This window comes from Felis catus, chromosome A2, assembly GCF_018350175.1.
Source record: "Felis catus isolate Fca126 chromosome A2, F.catus_Fca126_mat1.0, whole genome shotgun sequence".
Taxonomy (NCBI): Eukaryota; Metazoa; Chordata; class Mammalia; order Carnivora; family Felidae; genus Felis; species Felis catus.
This window is the reverse complement of record NC_058369.1, coordinates 119,512,844-119,537,282: the sequence shown is the minus strand read 5'-3', so window position 1 is coordinate 119,537,282 and position 24,439 is coordinate 119,512,844. Positions and strand designations below refer to the sequence as shown.

General features: G+C 40.2%; 1 protein-coding gene and 1 non-coding gene across 3 annotated transcripts in view; one reads left to right on the top strand and one right to left on the bottom strand.

The window, feature by feature from the left end:
* The window catches only part of TAX1BP1 (Tax1 binding protein 1), an 89,308-nt gene that overhangs the window by 7,339 nt on the left and 57,530 nt on the right, over positions 1-24,439 (bottom strand). The window contains exons 14-16 of one of the 2 annotated variants that reach the window (XM_006929273.5): positions 22,309-22,380; positions 4,972-5,155; positions 4,215-4,363 (exon numbers count right to left, since the gene is read on the bottom strand). In XM_006929273.5, the coding sequence (XP_006929335.1) occupies positions 4,215-4,363; positions 4,972-5,155; positions 22,309-22,380 (405 nt within the window). The remainder of the gene's footprint in view (positions 1-4,214; positions 4,364-4,971; positions 5,156-22,308; positions 22,381-24,439) is intronic. The other variant, XM_006929274.5, reaches the window with a different exon arrangement.
* LOC111559659 lies at positions 17,848-17,955 on the top strand. Its single transcript, XR_002740784.2, has one exon. It is a non-coding gene; the product is annotated as a small nucleolar RNA U13 (small nucleolar RNA).

Sequence of the window (24,439 nt, the reverse complement as noted above, 5' to 3'; positions counted from 1 at the left end):
GATCCTGCTTTGGATTCTATGTCTCCCTCTCTCTCTCTGCCCTCCCCTGCTTATGTTCTGTTGCTCTCTCTCTACAAAAATAAACAAACATAAAAAAATTTCTAGTAGACTTAAAAAAAGATTCTCTCTCCCTTTGCCTCTCTCCCCTGCTCGCACTCTAAAAAAAAAAAAACAAAACTAAAAGGCAACCTACTGAGAGATTTGCAAATGACATGTCTGATAGAAGGGTAGTATCCAAAATATATAAAGAACTGATACAACCCCAAAAACAAATAATCCAAGTAAAAAACAAGCAGAAGAGGGGCGCCTGGGTGGCTCAGTTGGCTGGGCATCCGACTTTGGCTTGGGTCATGATCTCACGGTTTGTGAATTCGGGCCCTATGTCAGGCTCTGTGCTGACAGCTCGGAACCTGGAGCCTGCTTCCGATTCTATGTCTCCATCTCTCTCTGCCATCCCCTGCTCGTGCCCTGCCTCTGACTCTCTCTCCCCAACCCCCCAAAAAAAAAACATTAAAAAAAAAAAAATTTTTTTTTTTTTTAAATGAGAAGACACGGACAAACATTTCTCCAAAGAACACATTCAGGTAGCCAACAGACACATGAAAAGATGCTCAGCATCACTCATCATCAGGGAAATGCAAATCAGAAACATAACTAGCTATCACTTCCACACCTGTCAGAATGGCTAAAATCAAAAACACAAGAAACAACTAGTGTTGGTGAGGATGTGGAGAAAAAGGAATCCTCATGCACTGTTGGTAGGCATACAAATTGATGCAGCTAACTGTGGAAAACAATATGGGGGTTCCTCAAAAAATTAAAAATAGAAACACCCTATGATCCAGTAATCACACATTAGGTATTTACCCAAAAAAGACAAATACCAACCCAGAACTCAAATGCACCATGACAGACAGGAAAGAGGCCCTGATTCTTTCACAATGTAGTTTTAATAATTTCAGTCACAGACCCTTGTTTAGAATCACTCATCAGGAAAAATATGTTCACCAACAAAATTGTCTTCAGTTCAAGGATTCACAGTGAAGGAATCTTATGAAAAGCTGCAAACAAACCACACATCAATAGAATGTGTGGGCTTTAGTCTTTCAGAGAGAGAGGGAAGGAAAAGGAATAAAGGCAGTCCAAGGAGTTTAGTGAACAAAGGCATGAAAACAACTGAAAAGTAGGATGTGTGTTAAAGGAAGAAAATGTATTCCTGTCTTGAATGATGGGCTTAGGATGTTTAGACCAATGCAACTCAAACTCTACTGAGCATATGATCATGAAAGGATTTTTGTTAAATCCAGTCTGAGTCTCACTAGGTACAGAGTGAAGCTGGAGATTCTGCATCTCTACCAAACTCCCAGGAGATATCAATACTGTTGGTCCACATACTGTATTTCTTAGTAGCAAGGGCTTACATGGTTCCTCTATTGCTAAGGCACCACATCAAATTCACAGAGTACTATGGGAGATTTTTAATTTTCTAAGTTAATTGTCAGATACTACATGAACAACTAGTTCAAGATAGCCCACGATTTCAACATTAGATAGTGCTACATTCCTTTCAGTGACACCTTATCTTTGAGAAGAAGGTGGGTTTTTGGCAGTTGATGAAACAAAGCATGTGCTTTGTGAAAATCAATGTGAATGAGGAAATGAAGGTGGCTTGTCCAATCTGACTCTGAGGTTTAAGCAGTTGTACAGTGGTCAACAACCACACATATCCCATTAATAACTGTGCATATTTAAAAGTGAAATAAAAATATGCATTTTTCGGGGAGCCTGGGTGGTTCAGTCGGTTAAGCATCTGACTCCTGATTTTAGTTCAGGTCATGATCTCACACTTGTGAGACAGAGCCCTGCATCAGGCTCCATGCTCATAGAAGGACTCTCTCTCTCCCCCACCCTCTCAAAAGAAATAAATAAGCTTAAAAAATATATATGAGTTTTTCTTTCAATTCAGAATGTTATTTTTTTCAAATGGTGACTACATTCATTAGGAAATTGTTCAGTATTTCTTTTCGCCTATATGGTGTTATGCCATGAACCTCTGGTTTAGTCTATTTGATAGGTGATTAGGACCATAGCTCTTATAGCCAAACTGATGAGGTTCAAATCCTCATCTGACTGTACCCTTAACCAGCTGTGTGATGAAGCAAGCCTGTTATTCTTTCGGTTTCCTCCATTATAAAAGAAAAGATCATAATAGTTCCTACCTCACAGGACTGCTTATGAAGAATAAATGAGTTGATATATTTAAACAGCCAAGCACCATTATAATTATGATGCTATAGCTATTGCTACTACAATTATTTGGGAAAAGGGAGTCACAAAAGGCTTTTGATCTTATAGCTGACCAGTTTCTGGTACAGAAGGGAGGAGGAGATATGGCAAGTTTATGACTGAGGTAGGCTGGAGAACAGGCAACCTCAACCCTGACTCCAGGGTCCTGTGGTTGTTAATTACTCCCCGGGCAGGGAACCACAGAAAAGGAATAGGTCAACTCAAATCTGCTTTCTATATTCTAAAAATTATTCATTAAAATACTTTACTTGCAAGTGATTGTTGTAATGACAAGATTTTTTGAAAAGTCTAAATGTACATAAAAATTAGTTTCTGTCTGAAGTGAAAAATCTTCTGATTGCAAAATACAATTACCCAAGGTGTTGCCTATTAAGAGTCCTTCCATCTCATTACCAAATCTAAGCATGTCAGCAAATGAGCACAAGACTCTAACACTGCTTCTCATGGGTTTGCAGGAGGGCAAAGCACACAGATCAGAAAGAACATTCTCCTAATTAAACTGAAGCAGATGACTATGGAAGAGAAGGGCTTGTCACATGTAACATCTGTGCCAAGAATGATCAGATTAAATATGCAAAATGTGAAGTAAAGGTGTGAAAAAGCAGTAAGATTATACTCTAGACCTTAAATAGGCTACAAAAGTTCTGACAGTTTTCCTAATTATTCCCAGTAATGGACATAGAAGGCCAAAAGGCAGGCGGGAGAAATACATTTTTCTCCATTATGGGTGTTGAGCACTAGGGCTAAAATCATGCCTGTCTGAACACTGATCAGTTTCTGCAAAGGTTAATAGCAATTAAATGCAGCAAACTAGATTAAATGAGAAACAGGTCATGATACTGCTGTACTTGCAAAGAGCACAATAAAGCATTTCTTTTAAATTCATCTTAATGCACAGGAAGTCCAAAAAGAGCTGCTATGAGGAAAAGAATTTATTATTAAATAGTGAAGAAATCTCTTCAATGAAGTACAAGTAAAAATGACATGCTACACAAACTAATTCAATAATCAGTATTGGGTTGCTAAAAAATTAAACTGATGATGTCTAAAAGGATTATTTCTCAGAAGAAGAAAATTGTGATATAATTATATATATATATATTTTAAATATATATTAAAATATTTTAAATATTTTAATATATATTTTTATATTTAATATATATATTATATATTATATATATTATATATTATATATAATATATATAATATAATATATATTTAAAATATTTTAAATATTTTATATATATATATAAAGATTGCTCTTTTTCTAGCTATATATAGTCCATCTTAAAATTTAAAATGGGGCATAAATGTTAAAATTAAAGGACACATACTGAAGCATAATATTGTCATTAACACTGCTTCTTCCAACCTAGTACATCTACATTCAAAAGAATAAATTACTTAGTAAGTGATAATTAAGATTAACCTATCTGTGATTATAGCTAATAATAATGTATCATACATCTGAAAGCCGCCGAGAGCACATCTTAAAGGTTTTCATCACAAAAGGGAAAACAATTTGTAACTATGTGTGATAATGAAAGTTAACTAGACTTGTTGTAGTGATCATTTAGCAATATATATAAATATGGAATGTTGTATACTTGAACTAATGTTATATGTCAATTATATCTCAAAAACATTTTTTAAAGATTAAACTGATAGCTATGATATTCTGAGGCCATTCTCTGAACTTAATCTTTTACTTGAGTATAAATCCTAAAGTGTAAGTCTGACGCATATTGATGGTTGATTTTTCAAATTTAAATAAAAGCAGATTTTTCCAAAAATTAAGTAAGCAATCACATGTATACACAAGCACACACACTCCCTTCTTCCACAAACCTCTCTACAGGAAACAAAAAATAAAAGGGACCGGCTCAGAAAATGGAAATTCAATTTACTTTACTATCCTCAGGGTCTTCTAAACCATCCGGCCGACTAAGGTTTCGAGCAGGCTGGCTGCAGACAACATTATCTTCCACTCCCCAAGAAGGTACTCTTACAGGTGGCCTTTGGATTTCATCGGGGTAAAAAGCACCATCTGCTCCATCTGAAATAAAATTTTGGAAGAGTAGAATGAAACTTGGTACTAAAATGAGAATCTTTGTGTATAGCTATGATGAACAGGATATAAGAACCATTTTAGGGCATCACAAAAATGATGTCTTTTAACCCAAGTGATTTTTTAAAATAAGAACTACATGTAATAAGCAAAAAGACTACTCATTCACGCTGCAGCACTCCTAGATGAACCCTAAACATTAAAACTACTGGTTATAAGATAATGTTTCTGGGGCGCCTGGGTGGCTCAGGTCATGATCTTGTGGTTCCTGAGTTCCAGCCCCACGTTGGACTCTGTGCTGACAGCTCAGAGCCTAGAGCCTGCTTCATACTCTGTGTCTCCTTCTCTCTCTGTCCCTCCCCTGCTGGTGCTCTGTCTCAAAAATAAATAAACTTTAAAAGAATCTCGGTCTAGAGATAGCTTTAAAATGAATAAACAGATAAATAAATAAATAAATAAATAAATAAATAAATAAATAAATAAATAAATAAGATTTCTATTACAGTTAACTGTACTAATAGTTCTCTAATCTCAGGAAGATGCAAACCAAAAACCTTCATATTCAGTTAACCCAAAGCCAAAAATATTTCAATAACCTCTGGTTTCCTGTGTTGCATAAGGATTACCATATTGCAGAACTGGCTGTAGATTTGGCACTGCAGCAACATGACCATTCTGCTCTGAGCACGTACTGAGACGCTGTGAGATCTTCCGAGGACTCTGGGAATTCGGACCTTCTGTTTTCCTTTCTGCTTGATTTTCTAGACTCATTTTAAGTTCCTAAAATTAACAAAACCAAAGGTGAATAAGCAATGAAATATTTTAGGGGCAGCATTAAACATTTGGTCAAAATAAAATAAAATTATTTCCCTATTATATTCAAAGAATACAGGTGGCTCTCAACTACGCATAATTGTCCCTTCCAACATCAGAAGGCAGAATAAAAAAGCCCAATGTATTTTCAGATTTGTGCCACGATGATACTCCTTTTTATTGAGCTAAGAGGAAACTGGGCAGCTCTTACAAGTGAGCTGTCAATAAAAGTCAGAAAACAAAAAACAAACCAGGCTGCTTCTCTAGTAAACTCTATCAAACATTTAAGAAACTTATTTTTTAAAAATACCAAACCCATATAACTTCTTTCAAAAAACACTTCTGAACTTACTTTATAAGGTCAGCACTATTCTAATAGCAAAGCCAAACAATGACATTAAGGAAAACTGCAGACCCCATCCCTCATAAATACTGATGCAAAAATCTTCATTAAAATATCAAACATGGGGTGCCTGGGTGGCTCAGTTGATTAAACATCTGACTCTTGATTTCAGCTTAGGTCATCATCTCATAGTCATGAGATCAAGCCCCACATCAGGCTCGAGATTAAGATTCTCTTTCTCTCCCCCTCTGTCCCTCCCCTGCTCGTGTGCGTGCACAACTTTCTCAAAACAAAAAAAAATCAAATATGATATTTAAAAATAACATGACCAAGTGGGTTTTATCACAAGAAAACAAAGTTTGCTTAACATCCAAAAGTCAATGTAAATCACTATGTTCACAGACTAATGGAAAAAAAAACCCGTATGATCATTTCAATAGATGTAAAAAAAACATTTTACAAAACTCAACAGTCTCACATATATATTTTTTAAATCTCAGCAAACCAGAAATAAAGAGGAACTTCCTTAATATGAAAAAAGACATTTCAAATAGCCAGACTGAACAACAACAAAGTGCCTACAGTGAACCTTAATGGTGAAAAACTAAATAATTCCACCTGCTCTTACCACTTCTACTCCACATCATACTAGAGATACTAAACAGTGGATTAAGGCAAGATTAAGATTAAAGCAGACTGGAATGGAAGAAGTAAAATCACCTTTATTCATAGGAGATATGATTACATATGTAGAAAATCCTAAGGAATCTACTAAAACTAGGAGAATGAGTGGGTTTAGCAAGATTGCAGTATACAAGGTCAATACATAAAATCAACTGTATTTCTATATATAAGCAACACACAATTGAAAAATGAAGTTTTTAAAGATACCATTTATAGTAGCATCAATAGATAATATTAAAATATTCCGATATAAATTAATTAAAAAATGTGCAAGGCCTATACACTAAAAACCACAAACTTACTGAGAGATACTAAAGAAAGCCTCAACAGAAAGAAATATACCACATTCATGGACTGGAAAACAGCATTTTTATGCTATTAACTCCTCCCAAATTGATCTATACATTCAATACAATCCCAACAAAATCCCAGCAGGCTTCTGTATAAATTGACAAGCTGATTCGAAAATAAAGGCTGAAATACAAAGGTGCTAAAATAGCCCATTAAAAAAAAAAAAACAAAGACTTATACCTGATTTCAAGATTTATGATATAAGAAGCTATAAAATCAGGAGACTACAATGTTGGCATATGACTAAACATACAGATTAGGGGCTGGCAAATTTTTCCCATAAAGGGCCTGATAGACATTTTCAGCTTTGTAAGAAACAGTCTGTCACAACTACTCAAATATGTCTTTACTGTTGCAGCTAGAGGTAATACCTAAGTGAATGGGCATGGCCATATGCTAATAAAATTTTATTTATAAAATAGGCCATGGGCCGTATTTGGCTTGTAGATGTTAGTTTGCTGACCCCTGATATAAATCAATAAAGGACAGAGCCCCCAAAATACCCATATTCATAGTCCATTCAATTTCAACAAAGATGCAGAAGTAATTCAATGAAGGACAGGGATGGGCTTTTTTAAGCATAAGCTTAAAAGAACTGGAATGGACAAATCCTGATTATATACCATACCATACAAAACAATTAACTTTAAATAGATCATAAATCTAAACATAAGAGCTAATGCTATAAATCTAGTAGAAGAAAATAAAAGAAAATTCTTTGTAACCTTGAATGAGGCAAAAATGTGTTAGGACACAAATAGCATGAACCATTAAGAAGAATACTGCTAAATTAAACTATTTTCAAAATTAGAAGATTTAGCTCTTCAAAGATACATATTTTTCTTAAATGCTTAATGGGCGGGGGGGAGGGGCAGATGGGGGCAGGGCAAGGTACCCCAGATCTGAAGTAGGCTCTGCTAACAGCAGAGATCCTGATGCAGGGCTCCAACTCACAGACCATGAGATCATGACTTGAGCCAAAGTCTGACACCTAACTGACTGAGCCACTGAGAAGCCCCTCAAGGATAGTATTTTTAAAAGTGAAAAAGAGGGGCGCCTGGGTGGCGCAGTCAGTTAAGCGTCCGACTTCAGCCAGGTCACGATCTCGCGGTCCGTGAGTTCGAGCCCCGCGTCGGGCTCTGGGCTGATGGCTCAGAGCCTGGAGCCTGTTTCCGATTCTGTGTCTCCCTCTCTCTCTGCCCCTCGCCCGTTCATGCTCTGTCTCTCTCTGTCCCAAAAATAAATAAACGTTGAAAAAAAAAAAATTAAAAAAAAAAAAAAGTGAAAAAGAAAGCTACATATTGGGAGAAAATATTTCCAAAATATATGACAAAGGAATTGTACATACAATACATAAAGAACTCTTAAAACTAAATACAACCAATAACAATAACTCAATAAAAAAAAAAATAGGTAAAAGATTTGAACACTTTGCAAAAGAATCAAGAGACGCCTGGGTGACTCAGTTGGTTAAGCGTCTGGCTCTGGCCCAGGTCATGATCTCATGGTTTGAGAGTTCAAGTCCTGCATTGGGCTCTTTGCTATCAGCACAGAGCCCACTTTGATCCTCTGTCCCCCACCCCCCACCCTCTTCTCTCTGCCCCTTCCCCGCTCATGCTCTTGCTCAAAAAAAAAAAAAAAAAAAAAAAGTATATATGAATAGCCTATAAGCACATGAAAAGATACCCATCACCACTAATCATCAAGGAAATTAAAACTTAAACCATAATGAGTTAATACTACATACCCACCAGAAAGACTAAAATTAAAATCTGATAATACCAAGTACTAAGAGCCTACAGAGCAATTGAAATGCTCACACACTGCCAGTGGGAATGCAAAATGGTACAGCCACTCTGAAAAACAATTTGGCTGTTTCTTAAAAAAAATTTTTTTAATGTTTATTTATTCTGGGGAGACAGGGAGACAGACAGAGGGCAAGAGGGGAGGGGTAGAGAGAGAGGGAGACACAGACTCCGAAGCAGACTCCAGGCTCAGAGCTATCAGCACAGAGCCTGACACGGGCCTGAGCCCATGAAGCACGGGATCATGACTTGGGCCGAAGTCAGACATTCAACTGACTGAGCCACCCAGGCGCCCCACAGTTTGGCTGTTTCTTAAAAACAAATCCATCATACAAGAGAGCAATTCATTTGTAGGCATCTACCCAAGAAAAATGAAAACACATGCCCACAGAGAGAGGAGAATGTTCACAGCACCATTATTCACAGCAAAACATTAGAAATAATCCATATGTCCATCAGCTGGTGAAAGGATTAATGTCCAACTAGTGAATGGATAAATTCTGCATGATTGCATTTACATGAAATGCTAGAAAAGGTAAAACTATACAGTAGCAGAAGACAGATCAGTGACAGTCTGGGACTGGGGAACTGAAGGAGCTGACTAAAAATGAGCATGAAGGAAGTCTGTACAGTAAAGGAAACATTCTATAGTTTGAATACAGTGGTAATTGCAAGACTATATATATATTTACCAGAATTCATCAAGTTACACTTAAAATAGGTGGGTTTCATTAAACTGTACATCAATAGAGTCATTTAAAAAATCAACCAGAAATTTTAACATAGAATATAAGAGTGGAAAAGTTTATCTGTAAAGCAAAACTCAGCTGGTTTTGCTGAATGTCATCTATGAGAAAACAGGTAAGACTCTTAAAGTCACTATCATAGAAAGAAAAACTGGTAAACATGAAAAATTCAAGTCAATTTAGGAGATACAGCAGAGAAGAGATGAGAAGAGATACAGCAATTACAAGTTCTCCTAAGCCTGTGAAAAGAGCATAGGGGTGCCTGGGTGGCTCAGTCGACTGAGCGTCTGACTTCGGCTCAGGTCATGATCTCGCAGTTCATGAGTTCAAGCCCCGTGTCAGGCTCGGTGCTCATAGCTCAGAGCCTGGAGCCTGCTTTGGATTCTGTGTTTACTCCTCTCTGCTCTTCCCATGCTCAGCTCATGCTCGGTCTCTCAATAATAAATAAATGTTAAAAAAAAAATTTTTTTTTAAGTATAGAAGATACATGAAATAATAAGCATATTGCAGGATTGGTTAAGTGAATGATGTGGCTAGAGCACAGGTTGCATGTTAAGAGCAAGAAATATGTAGCTAAAAAGTCAAGTGAAGGCCAGATGTGCCAAATCTTTGTCATACAGTTTATTACAATGGGTCTAACTGTTCTTGAACAGTAATAACATGGTAAAATGGTCCTTACTAAGGTTATTCTAGCAAAGCTATTCTGGGCATACTTGAAATTAGAAATAAATGAGCAGAAATTAGAAACAAATCATAAGGCAGACTGGAGCCAGACTTCTCCAGCACTAATAACCCTGAAGAATCTATCTTTTCCAGCCCTAGGAGGACTACTGAGAAATGAGTAGAGTGTTTAGAACACAGCAGGACCTCAATAAAGGTTCCCTCATCTCCTGCCATGAATCAAAAAACCCCAGAAACGCTGCCACCGTAATTCAGTATTGTGAAAGTGCAATGTGAGTAGAGAAAAAGTGAGAGTAAATTAAAAAAAAAAATTTTTTGTTTTTATTTTTTGAGATAGAGAGAGAGAACGCACCTATGCGTGCGTGTGAAGGCGAGCACACCAAGCTGTGGAGAGCAGAGAGCTGGGGTGGGGGGAGGGGGGAAGGGGGAGGGGAGAGGGGGGAAGGGGGAGGGGAGAGGGGGGGAAGGGGAGGGGGAGGGGGAAGGGGGAGGGGGGAAGGGGGAAGGGGGAGGGAGGAAGGGGGAAGGGGAAGGGGGAGGGGGGAAGGGGGAAGGGGGAGGGGGGAGAGAGGGGTGGAGGGGGGAGACGTGGGGGAGAAGGAGGGAGGGACTGAGATTCAAGGCTGTGAGCTGTCAGTGCAGAACCTGACGCAGGGCTCTAACTCACAAACAATGAAAGCACGACCATGGCTGAAATAAAGAGTCAGATGCTTAACCGACTGAGCCACCCAGGCACCCCCAAAAAATATTTCCAAAAGGATTCAAGAAATGAGGAAAAGGACAGGAAAGAGTAAAAGGTTTAGACAGGGTCAACTGCTACAAAAGTTTAAGCAAATTATATGGAGTCAAGGGTTTCAACAAGAGATTTATGCATTCATTGGTATAGTCAAGCAACTTCAGAGATTCCAACACAATAAAGAGTTCACTCTTAAGTTAATACCCCTCTCCTCTACCATCAGAGATGCAATAAATCCCCTGCAAATAGGATGCAGGGTAAGAAAAGGTCCAGTAACAAGTAGCTTTGATTCCTCATGAGGGAAACTGGAGGTGGGGTGAAGAGAACACAGGGACATGAACAAGACAGTTATAGGTAGGCTGTTTGGTAAATTGGAAGACTGAACTCTTGACTTAGAGAAGATTCTTAAATTTGCATTTACAACACCCCCCAAAGGGTCCATGTTTAGAATTCAGGAGATAAATCAATTTATGGGGAAAATAAATGTGTATCTTTTCACTAACTTCTAACTGAAATTTAGCATTTTCTTCGATTATGAAGACCAAAAAACCACAGTAGCGAACGGTTCCAATACCTTTGTCACCTACAGAATCAAAGATATGTTCACTTCATATTACAGTCACTGCAGCCATCTCAAAACAGCCTTTATATTTCACTACTTTGAAATTAGTAATTACTAGACATGCTAAATCTTAACATTTTAAAATAAGCACATATACTACCTGTCACATAGATCATAAACTGAAAATTTTGATAACTTTCTTAGAATTTGATTCCTTTGTGATTCTGTATATTTTGCTTTAATCACTTAAAACTATTTCTGAAAACAGACTTCACCAGACTATATCAAAAGGCCCTTAGAACAAAAATGGTCAAGGGGCACCTGGGTGGCTCAGTTGGTTAAGTGTCTTTCGGTTTCAGCTCAGGTCATGCTGTCACGGTTCGGAAGTTTGAGACCCATGTCGGGCTGTGTTGACAGTGCGGAGCCCGTTTGGAATTCTCTCTCTCTCTCCCTCTCTCCCACTCCCCTTCTCCCCCTCTCTCTCCCTCTCCCTCAAAAATAAAGAAGTACAAAAAAAGAGAAAAATGGCCAAGAACTCAGAACTCCTCCAAGACCTCCTCTACCTTCAAAGACATGCATGACAGGATACAGCTATGTCACCTCGGCAAAACTGTTAATGGCTGACTTAGAATCCTCCTAAAATAAAAGCCCCCACAATTTAACTAATAGATTTTGTTAGGAATCCTCTTTTATAGTTCTAAGGCACAAAAGTGTGGTTAGCTGGTTTGCCTCTGCTAGAATGCCTACATCTTTTTTTCTTCTTCAAGGCCCCAAAATGGCTCACAGTAGCCTTGGTTTTACAAATTACCCAACGAATTAAGGAGGTCTCTGGTACTCCCAACTGTTAAACAGGAGGAGTAATATATTTCCCTTATATGCCACCCTCGACCCAATCAAAGTAGAGGAGGAAAGACATTAAATGTTCGGAATTACAACTCTGAACAAGTTGTTCAAGGTATTATATAATTCTCATAAGCTCCTTTTATCACTCCTAGAGAGCCGCTAAGTTATAGCTAAAAAGGGAAACATGGTAGTCTACGACTTTTCTAGGACCAGTGGTGTGGGGTCATGATTATTTAATCGTGCTATTATTATAACATTTCATTACAGCTATCTCCCGTTAATTTTAAGTATATATGCTACTCTTCCATTGTCAGGTAGGAAGCAAACTGTCTGGAAACACAAAATGATTCAGAAAAAAATAAATAGTCAGGTATATGATGTTAATTTTCTGAAATGGTTTTTCATTTAAAAAATTTTTATTTGTATTTCCCACAATCTTTCTTTTAAATCATTATTTGCCATTTTGCTTTTGCTTATTATTTTCTTTACTCTCCCCCTTTATGTTTCTACTAAGGCGTTTATGCAGAATATTTGAAATAGTATGAAAATATGAAAATGATAATTTTATTAGTTTTTGAATGACATGAAAGGATATTTTAAGCTATTAAGTTCCTAAATGAAGTTAAACTGGTAGGCATTGATTGATTGATTGATGTGTTTATTTGTTTATAGTAGACTCCACACCCAGTGTGGGGCTTGAACTCACGACCCTGAGATCAAGAGTCACATGCCCTAGCGATTGAGCCAGTCAGGAATCCCTAAATTGGTAGGGTTTTTAATCTTAAGAGAGCTATTACTTCATACTGTTAGTTCTTTTATTCACACACATGTTCAATAAATATTTAGGGAGTACTATGTGGTAGGCACTAGGGATTCTGGAATAACCAAAACAGACAAAAATTCCCGCTCATATGGAGTTTATACTCTAGGGCAAAGAAGAACTACAATACACAAAATATGTAAAATAAATAGATGGTGGTAAGTACTTTTCATTTATCCACTCAACAATCACTTGGTTCATTCTAGGTACTATGTGTGGATCTAGGTTTTAGTGATACACAAAAGGGACTTAGTCCTAACCTTGTACCCTACTAGGGTAGGGGTTCTGATGGTTCTGAGGTAACACTGGGGAGATAAACATTAAATAAGCTGTTAAAATAGGAAACAGAAATTCTCATAAATACAGACTTTTTAAGTAACATAAAACTATAATGTCACCAGCAAGAAAATCAGGAGTAACTCAGGGAGACCAGAAGCAGAAAACAAACTGTCCTACTTCTTTTTTTTTTTTTTAACGTTTTTATTTATTTTTGAGACAGGGAGAGACAGAGCATGAACAGGGAAGGGTCAGAGGGAGGGAGACACAGAATCTGAAACAGGCTCCAGGCTCTGAGCTGTCAGCACAGAGCCCGATGCGGGGCTCAAACTCACGGACCGCGAGATCATGACCTGAGCCGAAGCTGGCCGCTTAACCGACTGAGCCACCCAGGCGCCCCCAAACTGTCCTACTTCTATTGCACCCTGACAGGGCAGGGTACTTACTGACAATAAAATTGCTGATTCCAGTACATTTCTTTCACCAAATGTTTTTATAAGCAAAAGCTATAAATTATGTTTGCCCCATTAATTTATTAATTCAACTAATACTTAACTTCAAGTATCAGGCACTGTACTAGGAGCTACAAATGGTGAATAAAATGGACAGTTCCTATCTTCATGTATCTTACAATTAAGCAGAGGCAGAAATAAATATTACAAATTATGTTAAATGCTATGAAATAAAAGTAAAGGTCCCAGGTGTGAATTCAATAAAGGTATGTACTTCAGAGTGGGAGGTCAAAGAAGTCCTCACTGAGGAAGAGTCAGTTAATCTGGGACTTGAAGGATGAATCAAGAAAAGAATATTTAAATATTTAGAGGGAAGTAATATGAATTCTGGAATATAGTTGAAAAAAAATCACTGGGGAAGAAGGAAGGTAATTATGGTTGCATAGATAAGACAGCCATAAAATAACAATTACTGATGTTGGGTGAGGAGTACAACAGTTCATTCTATTATTCTCTCTATTCTCATATATTAAAAAAAATTTTTTTTTTTTGTATTTATTTTTGAGAGAGTGAGAAAGTGCAAGTGGGGGAGGGAGGGAGAGAGAATGAATGAGAATCCCAAGCAGGCTCCATACTGTCAGTGTGGAGCTCAATGCAGGGCTCGAACCCATGAACCATGAGATCATGACCTGAGCCAAAACTGGATGCTTAATCGACTGAGCCACCCAGGCACCCCTAAACTCTTTTTTTTAAAAAAGTTTACTTATTTATCCTGAGAGAGAAAGTGTGAGTGGGGGAGGAACAGAGAGAGAGAGGAAAGAGCCAGGACCCCAAGCAGGATCCACACTCTCAGCACGAAGCCCAATGCAGGGCTTGAACTCGCAAACCAAACCATGAGATCATGACCGGAGCTGAAGCTGGATGCTTAACTGACTGAGCCACCCAAGGGCCCCTCTTAGGTTTAAACTTAAAAAAAAAAAAAAAAAAAAAAGTCTAACAAAATAATAAGGAATTGTAGGCAAGAATATTCCTGACAAAGGACATGAATGTGGGCCCTGAGGAAACAAGGCAATTGGTGAATTGTACAGACTGAGTGACTAGAACAGTTCTCAAAGTGTGGTGCCCAGAGCGGCAGCACCAGGAACTTAGAAACACAAATCTCAAGCCCCACTACAAACCTACTGAATTAGAAACTTTGGGAATGGAACCCAGGAATCTAGGGTTTAACAGGCACTACGGGGGATTCTGACACAAGCTCAAGTTTGAGAACTACTGAGAGAGACTCTGCAATGAAGGATAGTGGAACAGGACATTGTGGCTTAAGATGGGAACAGAGAGAGAAATGGAGGCCAGCCATACAAAATATCACATGTTAAGGTTTAATCTTAAGTGCACAACAGGCCCATTAAGGAGCTTTAGTAAGGAAGTGATCAGCTTTACACTTTTAAAGGTTACCCTGTGTTTTGAGTAACCTTTCACCTGAGTCAAGAGTACAGGAGAGGAGTGACCGCATGGAAGATGGCAGCAGAGGAAGTGTGTCTGTCCGTTGGACTAATAACCACCAAGGAACTGAATCCTGACATCACCTGAGTGGGACTGGAAACAAATCTAGTCCATGAGATGACTGAGCCCTCTGACAACCTAACTGCAGGCTTGTGAGACGTCTAAAGCCAGAAGACGCAGTTAAGTCACACCCGAACTCCTCACTCACAGAAGCTGTGAAATAACAAATGCTTTGAGCCATTAAGTTTGGGGAAAATTTGTTAGCGCAGTATATTACAGTTACAATGCTATTTTATGTGATTTCAGCCATTTATATCACAATAAAACATATAAGCAGTTATAATCATTCAGGACTATATCCTATATAAAACTTCAAACACATTTTATTTATTTATTTAAATTTTTTTTAACATTTATTCATTTTTGAGAGACAGAGAGAGACGGCATGAGCGGGGAAGGGGCAGAGAGAGGGAGATACAGAATCTGAAACAGGCTCCAGGCTCTGAGCTCTCAGCACAGAGCCCGATGCGGGGTTCAAACTTACGGACCGTTGAGATCACGACCTGAGCTGAAGTCGGATGCTTAACCGACTGAGCCACCCAGGTGCCCCTCAAACACATTTTAATGTAGAAATATTAATTGTAAGGTAGGTAATATAACCATTATATAAATTCTAAACAATTTTATATATGTATCATATATATAAATATTTCATATAAAAACGTCTTTTTATACTTGTAAAATATACAAAGTATCTTGACTGCTTCTCTCTAGCATTAGCAAATATCTCTAAGCACAATACACACTTAGAGCTGGGTTTCTTATTCACAATACTGAAAGTAAATCCGTACCTCAAAGTTGTCTGAAGCATTTGTAATATATATACATCTCTTCCCAACTTCTTGTCAGCTCTGATTACAGCATCACTGATTTTTTATCTTACAGAAAGAGAGTGAGCAGGGGGAGGAGTAGAAGGAGAGGTGGGGGAGGGAGGGGGGAGAGGGGGAGGAGAGAGGGGGGAGAGGGGGGAGAGGGGGGGAGAGAGGGGGAGGGGGGGAGGGGGAGGGGGGAGAGGAGGGAAAAGGGAAGAAGAGAGAGAGACGGAGAGAGAGACAGAGAGAGAGACGGAGAGAGAGACAGAGAGGGAGAGAGAGAGGGAGAGAGAGAGGGAGAGAGAGAGGGAGAGAGAGAGGGAGAGAGAGAGGGAGAGAGAGAGGGAGAGAGAGAGGGAGAGAGAGAGGGAGAGAGAGAGGGAGAGAGAGAGGGAGAGAGAGAGGGAGAGAGAGAGGGAGAGAGAGAGGGAGAGAGAGAGGGAGAGAGAGAGGGAGAGAGAGAGGAAGGGAGAGAGGAAGGGAGAGAGGGGGGAGAGGGGAGGGAGGGGGGAGAGGGGAGGGAGGGGGGAGAAAGGGGAAGGGAGAAAGGGAGAGGGGGGTGGAGGGAGAGGGGAGAGAGAACGAACCCCAGGCAGACTCCACACTCAGTAAGGAGCTGGACCCGGGGCTCAATTCCACAACCCTAGGATCATGACCAGAGCAGAAATCAAGAGTCAGACACTCAACTGACTGAGCCACCCAGGTGCCCCATGATTAGAGCATCATTGTTTTAACTTTGCAATACGCTTGACCAAAACTCATACCGGAAATTAAAAAAAAATCATTTTCTCATTCTTCATTTGTGCTATTGTTTTAATTATCTTTAATTGTTTACTTGTAGCAATCTTTATTTTTTTTTTAGAGAAAGCAAGCACTAGCACATGGAAATGGGGGAGGGGCAGAGAGTAGAGAGAATCCCAAGCAGGCTCCATGCTCCCTCCCACAAACAGTGAGATCATGACCTGAGCCCAAATCAGGAGCCAACGCTAAGTCACCCAGGTGTCCCTTTGCAGGAATCTTTATAACCCACTTTTTATTTTGTGTTCCCACACACTAAAAGCAAAGAGGAAGGGGAGAGAGGAGGAAGAAGAAAAAACTATTTCAACATAATACTCTAAAGTGTAAGAGGCAGGAAAAACAACTTCAATCTCAAATTCTTTTTTTTTTTTCCTAGGTTTATTTATTTTGCGGGAGGAGGAGAGAGAGAGCACTCTCGAGCAGGGTAAGGGCAGAGAGAGGCCCAAGCAAGCTCCACACTGTCAGTGCAGAGCCCAATGTGGGGCTTGAACTCCCAAAACTGTTGAGATCATGACCTGAGTCAAAAAAGAGTTGGATGCTTAACTAACTGAGCCACCAGATGCCCCTCAAATTCTATTCTTACATAATAGTTTCTGTCTCATAGTAATATTTGTGGATTATTGGGTTTGGCAAATGCATACAAGTGTCGGTATTGTTGGACACCAGAATTCTCACGGTAGACGGGACATACAAATAGGAAATGAGGAAGGAGAAGAACTGTGTGGAGTTGGACCAGAATTCATGATATCTAAAATAACATTTCTTAGTTCTGTCCACTGAAAAGATCTAGAGGCAATGAGCACCAGGAATCATGGACACACCGAGGGCCCATATTTTGGTTTCTAAATACCGTCTCTAATAATAAGCCAAAAACTCTGTTCTTATTACAAAAAAAAAAAAAAAAAAAAAAAAAAAAGGACAATTCCAGGGGTGACTGGGTGGGTCAGTTAAGTGTCCAACTCTTGATTTCAGCTCAGGTGATCATCTCACAGTTTCGTGGGTTTGAGCCCCATGTCGGGCTCTGCACTGGCAGCATGGAGCCTGCTTGGGATTCTCTCTCTCCCTCTTACTGCCCCTCCCCACTCATGCTATCTCTGTCTCTCTCAAAACAAATAAATTAAACTTTAAAAAAGAACAAACACAACAACGGACAAACCAAAGATGAGTTAAGAAGGGTACACGATGAGATCCTTTTGTAGTTCAAAAGCGTGATGACTGGGTGTTTGTTCCCATTGTTGTATGACATGTGCTTCCCTCAAACCTTGTTACAACCTCCGCAAGGCAGGAGGAAGAAGTGTACAAGATAAGCCAGAATATCTTGCAATGCTGGAAAGATATTAAGTACTCAAAAAATCAACAACACCCTTTTGATACAGGTGAATATCAGGAAACCAGTTTCAAAGTGCTTCCACTGACCAAATCTAGAACTGTAGAAACATCAAATTAAGAACAGTAATAAATTCTAGGGGTCCCCGGGGCCCCTGGGTAGCTCAGTCGGTTAAGCTTCCGACTTCGGCTCAGGTCATGATCTCGTGGTTTGTGAGTTCAAGTCCTGCGTCGGGTTCTGTGTTGACAGCTTGGAGCCTGGAGCCTGCTTCAGATTCTATGTTTCGCTCTCTCTCTCTCTCTGCCCCTCCCCTACTCACACTCTGTCTCTCTCAAAAATAAACATTAAAAAAAAAAAAGTTCTAGGGGTGCCAGGGTGGCTCAGTCCATTAAGCATCCGACTCTTGATTTCAGCTCAGGTCATGATCTCAACTCACACTGGGCTCCACACTGAGTGTGGTGCCTGTCCGAGGTTGTCTCTCCCTCTTCCTCTGCACACTCACCTCAAAATTCACAAATATTTAAAAACAAAACCAAAGAGCAACAAATTCCAATCCACTGACTAAAGAGTTCATACTCATGACTGTCAGGAAGATAGACACCGACACCTAAATATAAATTAAAAATATATTCATACACACACACAGATACAAAAATGTACTTGGCCTTTGTCCCTGGTTCCTAGCAAAGATCTCCTAAAACTCTTAGAATTTCCTGAATAGCAACAATGTCTTCTGTCATTCATAGTAAGTCCCTTTAGACTAATATAATTTATGCTAACAAGGTGACTCCTGGGAAGCCCTCAGTTCCACCAGAAGGACCAAGCACGTGACTACAGAGAGTTGGAAATTTTACTAACAGCCCTCCTCTACATCAGGGATAGGAGGGAAGATGGAGACTGAGTTAAATCACCTGACCAATGATTTAATTAACCATGCTATTATATTCAAACCCCATATTTAAAATTCTTAAACAATTCCAATTGGTGAACACACCAATGTGCTAAGACAGTGCCATGCCTGGAGAGGGTAGGGAAGCTCTGTGACACCCCGAAGGTTCTTCTTCTTCCTTATAGAATGCTAAGGGACAAACAGAAAATGATGGATTTGAAAAATCAGAATTCAGGGAGCCTGGGTGGCTCAGTTGGCTATGCATCCAACTCTTGATTTTAACTCAGGTCATGATCTCAGAGTTCATGGGATCAAGCCACGTGCTGGGCTCTGTGCGGACAGTACAGAACCTGCTTGGGATTCTCTCTCTCCCTCTGCCCCTCCTCCCACTTACACATACACACACTCTCTCTCTAAATAAATAAATAAACTTTAAAAACAACAAAAAAAAGATAAGTCAGAATTCTGCAACTGTCACACAGCAACACCACTCAACTGTAAGATCTGAATGGCCTCCTTATCATGGGTGATTTTGTAGTATCATCATTGGTCATTTGGGAAACTTGATTGGTTCACTAAGTCATGTAGATCTTCCAAATGCTGGCCAATTTAACTAAACACTTTTTAAAAATCAGTCTTAATATTACTGCCCATCTCATCAGAAAAGTGTGTAAGCACTGGGAATTATCAAGCTCACGGTAGCGGATACAAGTTACCCAAAGTGCTAGTTTTTGCTTAAAAGCCTGAACTTTATCACTGGCAATAAATACTATCATTTGTTTTTTCCTTAAAGGTCACTTTTCAAGAAAACACCTACCAAATACCTTACCTTTAAAATAACTATATATTTTGTCTACTAGTCATTTTTTTTTTTTTTTATATTTTAGAGTACACGAGAGCGCATAAGCAGGGGAGAGGGACGAGGAGGGGGGAGAGGGACGAGGAGGGGGGAGAGGGACGAGGAGGGGGGAGAGGGACGAGGAGGGGGGAGAGGGACGAGGAGGGGGGAGAGGGACGAGGAGGGGGGAGAGGGACGAGGAGGGGGGAGAGGGACGAGGAGGGGGGAGAGGGACGAGGAGGGGGGAGAGGGACGAGGAGGGGGGAGAGGGACGAGGAGGGGGAGAGGGACGAGGAGTGGGCGCGGGGAGAGGGAGAGGGTGGGGATATCTTAAGCAGGCTCCACGCTCAGCATGAAAGCTGATACAGGGCTCATTCCCATGACCCTGGGATCATGACCTGAGCCAAAATCAAGAGTCAGACAACCAACTGAGGCACCCAGGTACCCTTATTAGTCATTCTTTAATACAGAAATGATATGCTAGGAAAAAAGCAGCCAGTTCAGCTCACAACCCAAACAACTGCACAAGTACTTCACTTTAAGATAACCATCATACTTCAGGCAGAAGCACTTTGGGGGTACTTCCCATTTCATCACATAGAATATTAAAAAGACATGCACCCTGAGATCAAGCTTCGATTAAGATTACTATTTTACTGTTTCAGGGCACCTGGATGGCCGAGTCGGTTGAGCATCTGACTTCAGCTCAGGTCATGATCTTGCAGTTCATGAGTTCGAGCCTCGCATCGGGCTCTGTGCTGACAGCTCAGAGCCTGGAGCCTGCTTCGGATTCTGTGTCTCCTGCTCTCTCTACCCTTCCTCTGGTCACACTGTGTGTGTCTCTCTCAAAAACAAAGATTAAAAAAACGTTTTGAAAATAAAAGATTATTATTTTACTGTTTCATCATCAGGCTTTTTGGTTTTAACCTTTACTGCAATGGTTAAGATGAACGGTTAACATGTTTTTTGCCACCTTACAAAGCTTTATTATGGCGACTTGACAGAGCCGACTCACACGGACCACGAGCCAAGACACGCCAGCTAAAACACAACTTCAAGTTTAACCCAGGATCCAGAGCAGAGGTGCCAAGTCTGTGGCTAGTGCCATTCCCGTGGGAATGGCCGCGCCACATGGCCTCCCACGCGAGCCCCAGCGCCCTCATACTACAAAGGCGCCCCTGCTGGAGGCTGCAAGGCAGGGAGCCCTCAGAGACCCTCTTGGGACTCAGGGCACAGCGGCTCCTCTCTGGGGTTGCCAAGTCCCGGCAAAAGGAGGGGAGGGGGACAACCGACCGGCCTCCCTTAGTGCCCAAGTGTGTGTGGTTGGGGGGAGGGACCAACACGAGTCCATTTTTATTTTGGGGGCAGCAGGGCAGGATCATCATGCAACAATTACCTTTCATCATGCAACAATTACCAGGTGCGCTTCGAGGACCATCTTTCTAAAGCTCTGCCCGTGCCACAGAAGCAACCCGGCTCTTCACAGCCTGGCTTCCCTCATGACACGTAGCCCTTCCGCTGGACTGGAGAGCTGCCCAACAGCAAGAATGGCAAGCAAATTTTCTCCAGACTTTTGGGCTGCCGGCAGCTGGGAAATCTGTTTTGGCCCCAGGAGAAACCAGCAGCCACTGGCATTGCCCAGATGCTGCTGCGGGGCAGAGATAACAGGCACAGGAAAGGTGGGGTGGCAGGGTCCTCCCATGTATGGTAACTACACTAACGGAGTTTGGTGCAACTGCCTTGATTCAAAAACTAACACACCAGCAGTTTTAACACCACTGCTGTCATACCAGTATGTTTAAATGTAACACGGCGGGGGGGGGGGGGGGGGGGGGGGCGGGGGTGGCAAATAACACTCTAGTATTATGAAAATAGCTTGTAACTTTGTAGACCTCTAAAAGGGGATGGGGCCCCCCAAAAGACCTCAAACAATACTTTGTGAAATGCTGCACTGTAGCATTTTTTACATTATAAATGTACATTCTGTTTCACTGGTAAGTTACACTATAAATCATTAAATAACTTCTAAAATGTTTCCTTCACAAAAGAAAACCAGATAAAGACAGTATCATGTATACTTTTGAATTTTTTACTTTCTAAATTTAAACATCCTAAAATTTCTCTATTATTAAATACAATATATGTAACAAAGAGCAAGCTAAACTTAAACACTTCAGCCTTTTCCTCATAAAGTATTTTAAAAATATTATTTAACTAAAAAGATTCTGCACCTAAGCATACTAAGATCTGCTTCAGTCTTTTCTTTATCCTAACTTTAATTTTTTTTTTTTTGACAGAGAAAGAGAGAGCGTGAGCGCGCACGCACGCAGAAGCAGAGGAGAGGGGCAGAGGGACAGAGAGGATCCTAAGCATGCTCCATGCTCAGCGAGGAGCTCAGCAGGGCTCGAGCCCATGACCCTAGCATCATGACCCACCCAAAATCAAGAGTCGAACGCTCAACCCACTGAGCCACCCAGGTGCCCTTAATTTTACTTTTTTTAGCCACCCTCACGTGATTATAAAATGTGTGTCTTCATAAAGCTGTAGTATCATTCACTGTCTCATGAAAGATGTTAAAGTACACCGTTCGATACCTTCTCCCCGGAGAGTTTTTCCAAATGTGTCGTCAGTCCATTTATTTCTTTGTCTTTCTCTGCCAACTGAAGCTGAAAAAAGAAATCATCATTTTTTTCATTATCCACTCTCTCCCTACACATCAAGAGCTAGTTTATACCATTCTATCAAAATACTTACTATTACCATAACCCATGTATTTCCTTGGGTCTTATTCTTTGACATCTCTGGATATTATCCCCCCCCAAAATTTGTTTAAATTTGAGTGTTCTCGAAGTTTCTTCCTTGGCTTCTTCTCTCTATATTCCCCCTGAAAACTTCCTTTTTTCTATGCCTTCAACTATGATCCCCACGGGAAAAATCACAACTATTAACTAATGTGGCGCACCTCTTTCTTCCCCAAGTTCCAAATCTTTTTTATAGATACAGTACTTTTCTTTTTTAAGTGTTTATTTACTTTTGAGAGAGAGAGACAGAGAGAGAGAGAGAGCAAGCAGGGGAGGGGCAAACAGAGGGGGAGACACAGAATCTGAGCTGTCAACATAGAGCCCAACACAGGGCCCAAAATGGTGAACCACAAGATCATGACTGAGCCGAAGCTGCATGTTTAACTGACTGAGTGACCCAGGTGCCTCTCTTTTTAAGTTTATTGACTTATTTTGGGGCAGGAGGGGGTGGGTGGGGAGGAGAGCGGGAGAGAGAAGGAGGGTCACATTCAAGTGGTGGTGGGGAAGCAGAGAGGGAAGGAGAGAGAATCCAAAGCAGACTCTGCACTGTCAGCACAGAGTCCGATGTGGGCTGTGAGATCACGACCTGAGCCAAAATCAAGAGTCAGACACTTAACTGACTGAACTACCGTAGGCACCCTCAAATCTGTCTTTTCAATTGACGGATGACATGTTTTCATTATTGTCTTTCTGCATTTTGAGGGCAAAGGGTCCCAAACCTACTTTTCTAACTTTTGCTAACAGATATTACCAATCTCAGAGCCCAGTGTGACTGAAGCTAGGAAGCTATGTTACACTTCCTACTCCTCTTCCCAACATCGTCAGTCTAAGTCATTCATTCATTTAACCACCGCCCATTTGCATTATAAGCATTATGGGTACAAACACAAAACTATCCTTCAAATAATTTTTCCCTGAGGATGCCTTTCAAAGATTTCCTTGACAGACTCACGTCCTATTCAAGAGTAAGTGATCAAGGACGGTCCCCAAAGGGGTGGCCTTTATCAAGTAATTCTCTAAGAATATTTCTATCGGATTTTCTCACCTTCAAAAACTCTTTCCACCTATAAATCCCCTCAGTGTTACCAAATTACTTCACAAAGACCCACTATAGTTGGGTCCCTTTCTTTACTCCTAGAAAATTCTTAACAACAAATAGCACTAAAATTCCATTTTAGGCCCCCCAAAACGTGGCTTCAATCTATCAAGTCCAATCTACTCCATTACAGACATTGAAGTCTTATTACTCAAGATTGCTCATAATCTCCAGACTATGCTCTGCACTTTTCACCCCCAAACCTGTATATTAATGCTTTTCTATCTGCTTAGAATGCCGCTTCTTTCTTTCCCGAGCCCTGCTTCTCCTCCCCTCCAGTTTTCTCTTTCAAGGGTCTGTTTTCTCCATGTTTAACTCCTAAATATTCCCCTGAAAACAGCTCTAAGGTACTTCTTAGACTTATCATTCACGTAGAACTTCATCCCATTTTGCTTTGTCCAACGAGTATCTGTTTAGTGAGTACTATCTCAACAGTACAAAAGAAGTCAAAGGGCATCAAACAAAAAGCCAAGCACCTTTACCAGCAGCATAATCTAGAACATTAATTTTGATGCTCACTTTGATCATTAATGAACTAAAAACATTATTTAACTTCCCATGAATCTGACAGATGATTAGCTGGGTCACGAATATCAAGGAGTTGTGAGTATCACCATGATACCACTAGCAATCTCTAGTAGACTGTAAACTCCTTAAGCATAGATAGCATTGTGCCATACCTGTGTGATCACCCAGATAAAAGCTAACACAGTGCTCTATATAGTAGGCGTTAATTTTACTAAATGAGTTTTTTTCTAGTCAATATGCAAAGATAAAGTTCACATAAATTCAGTATTCACACTTTATAATAAGGAAAGTTGCCAGTCA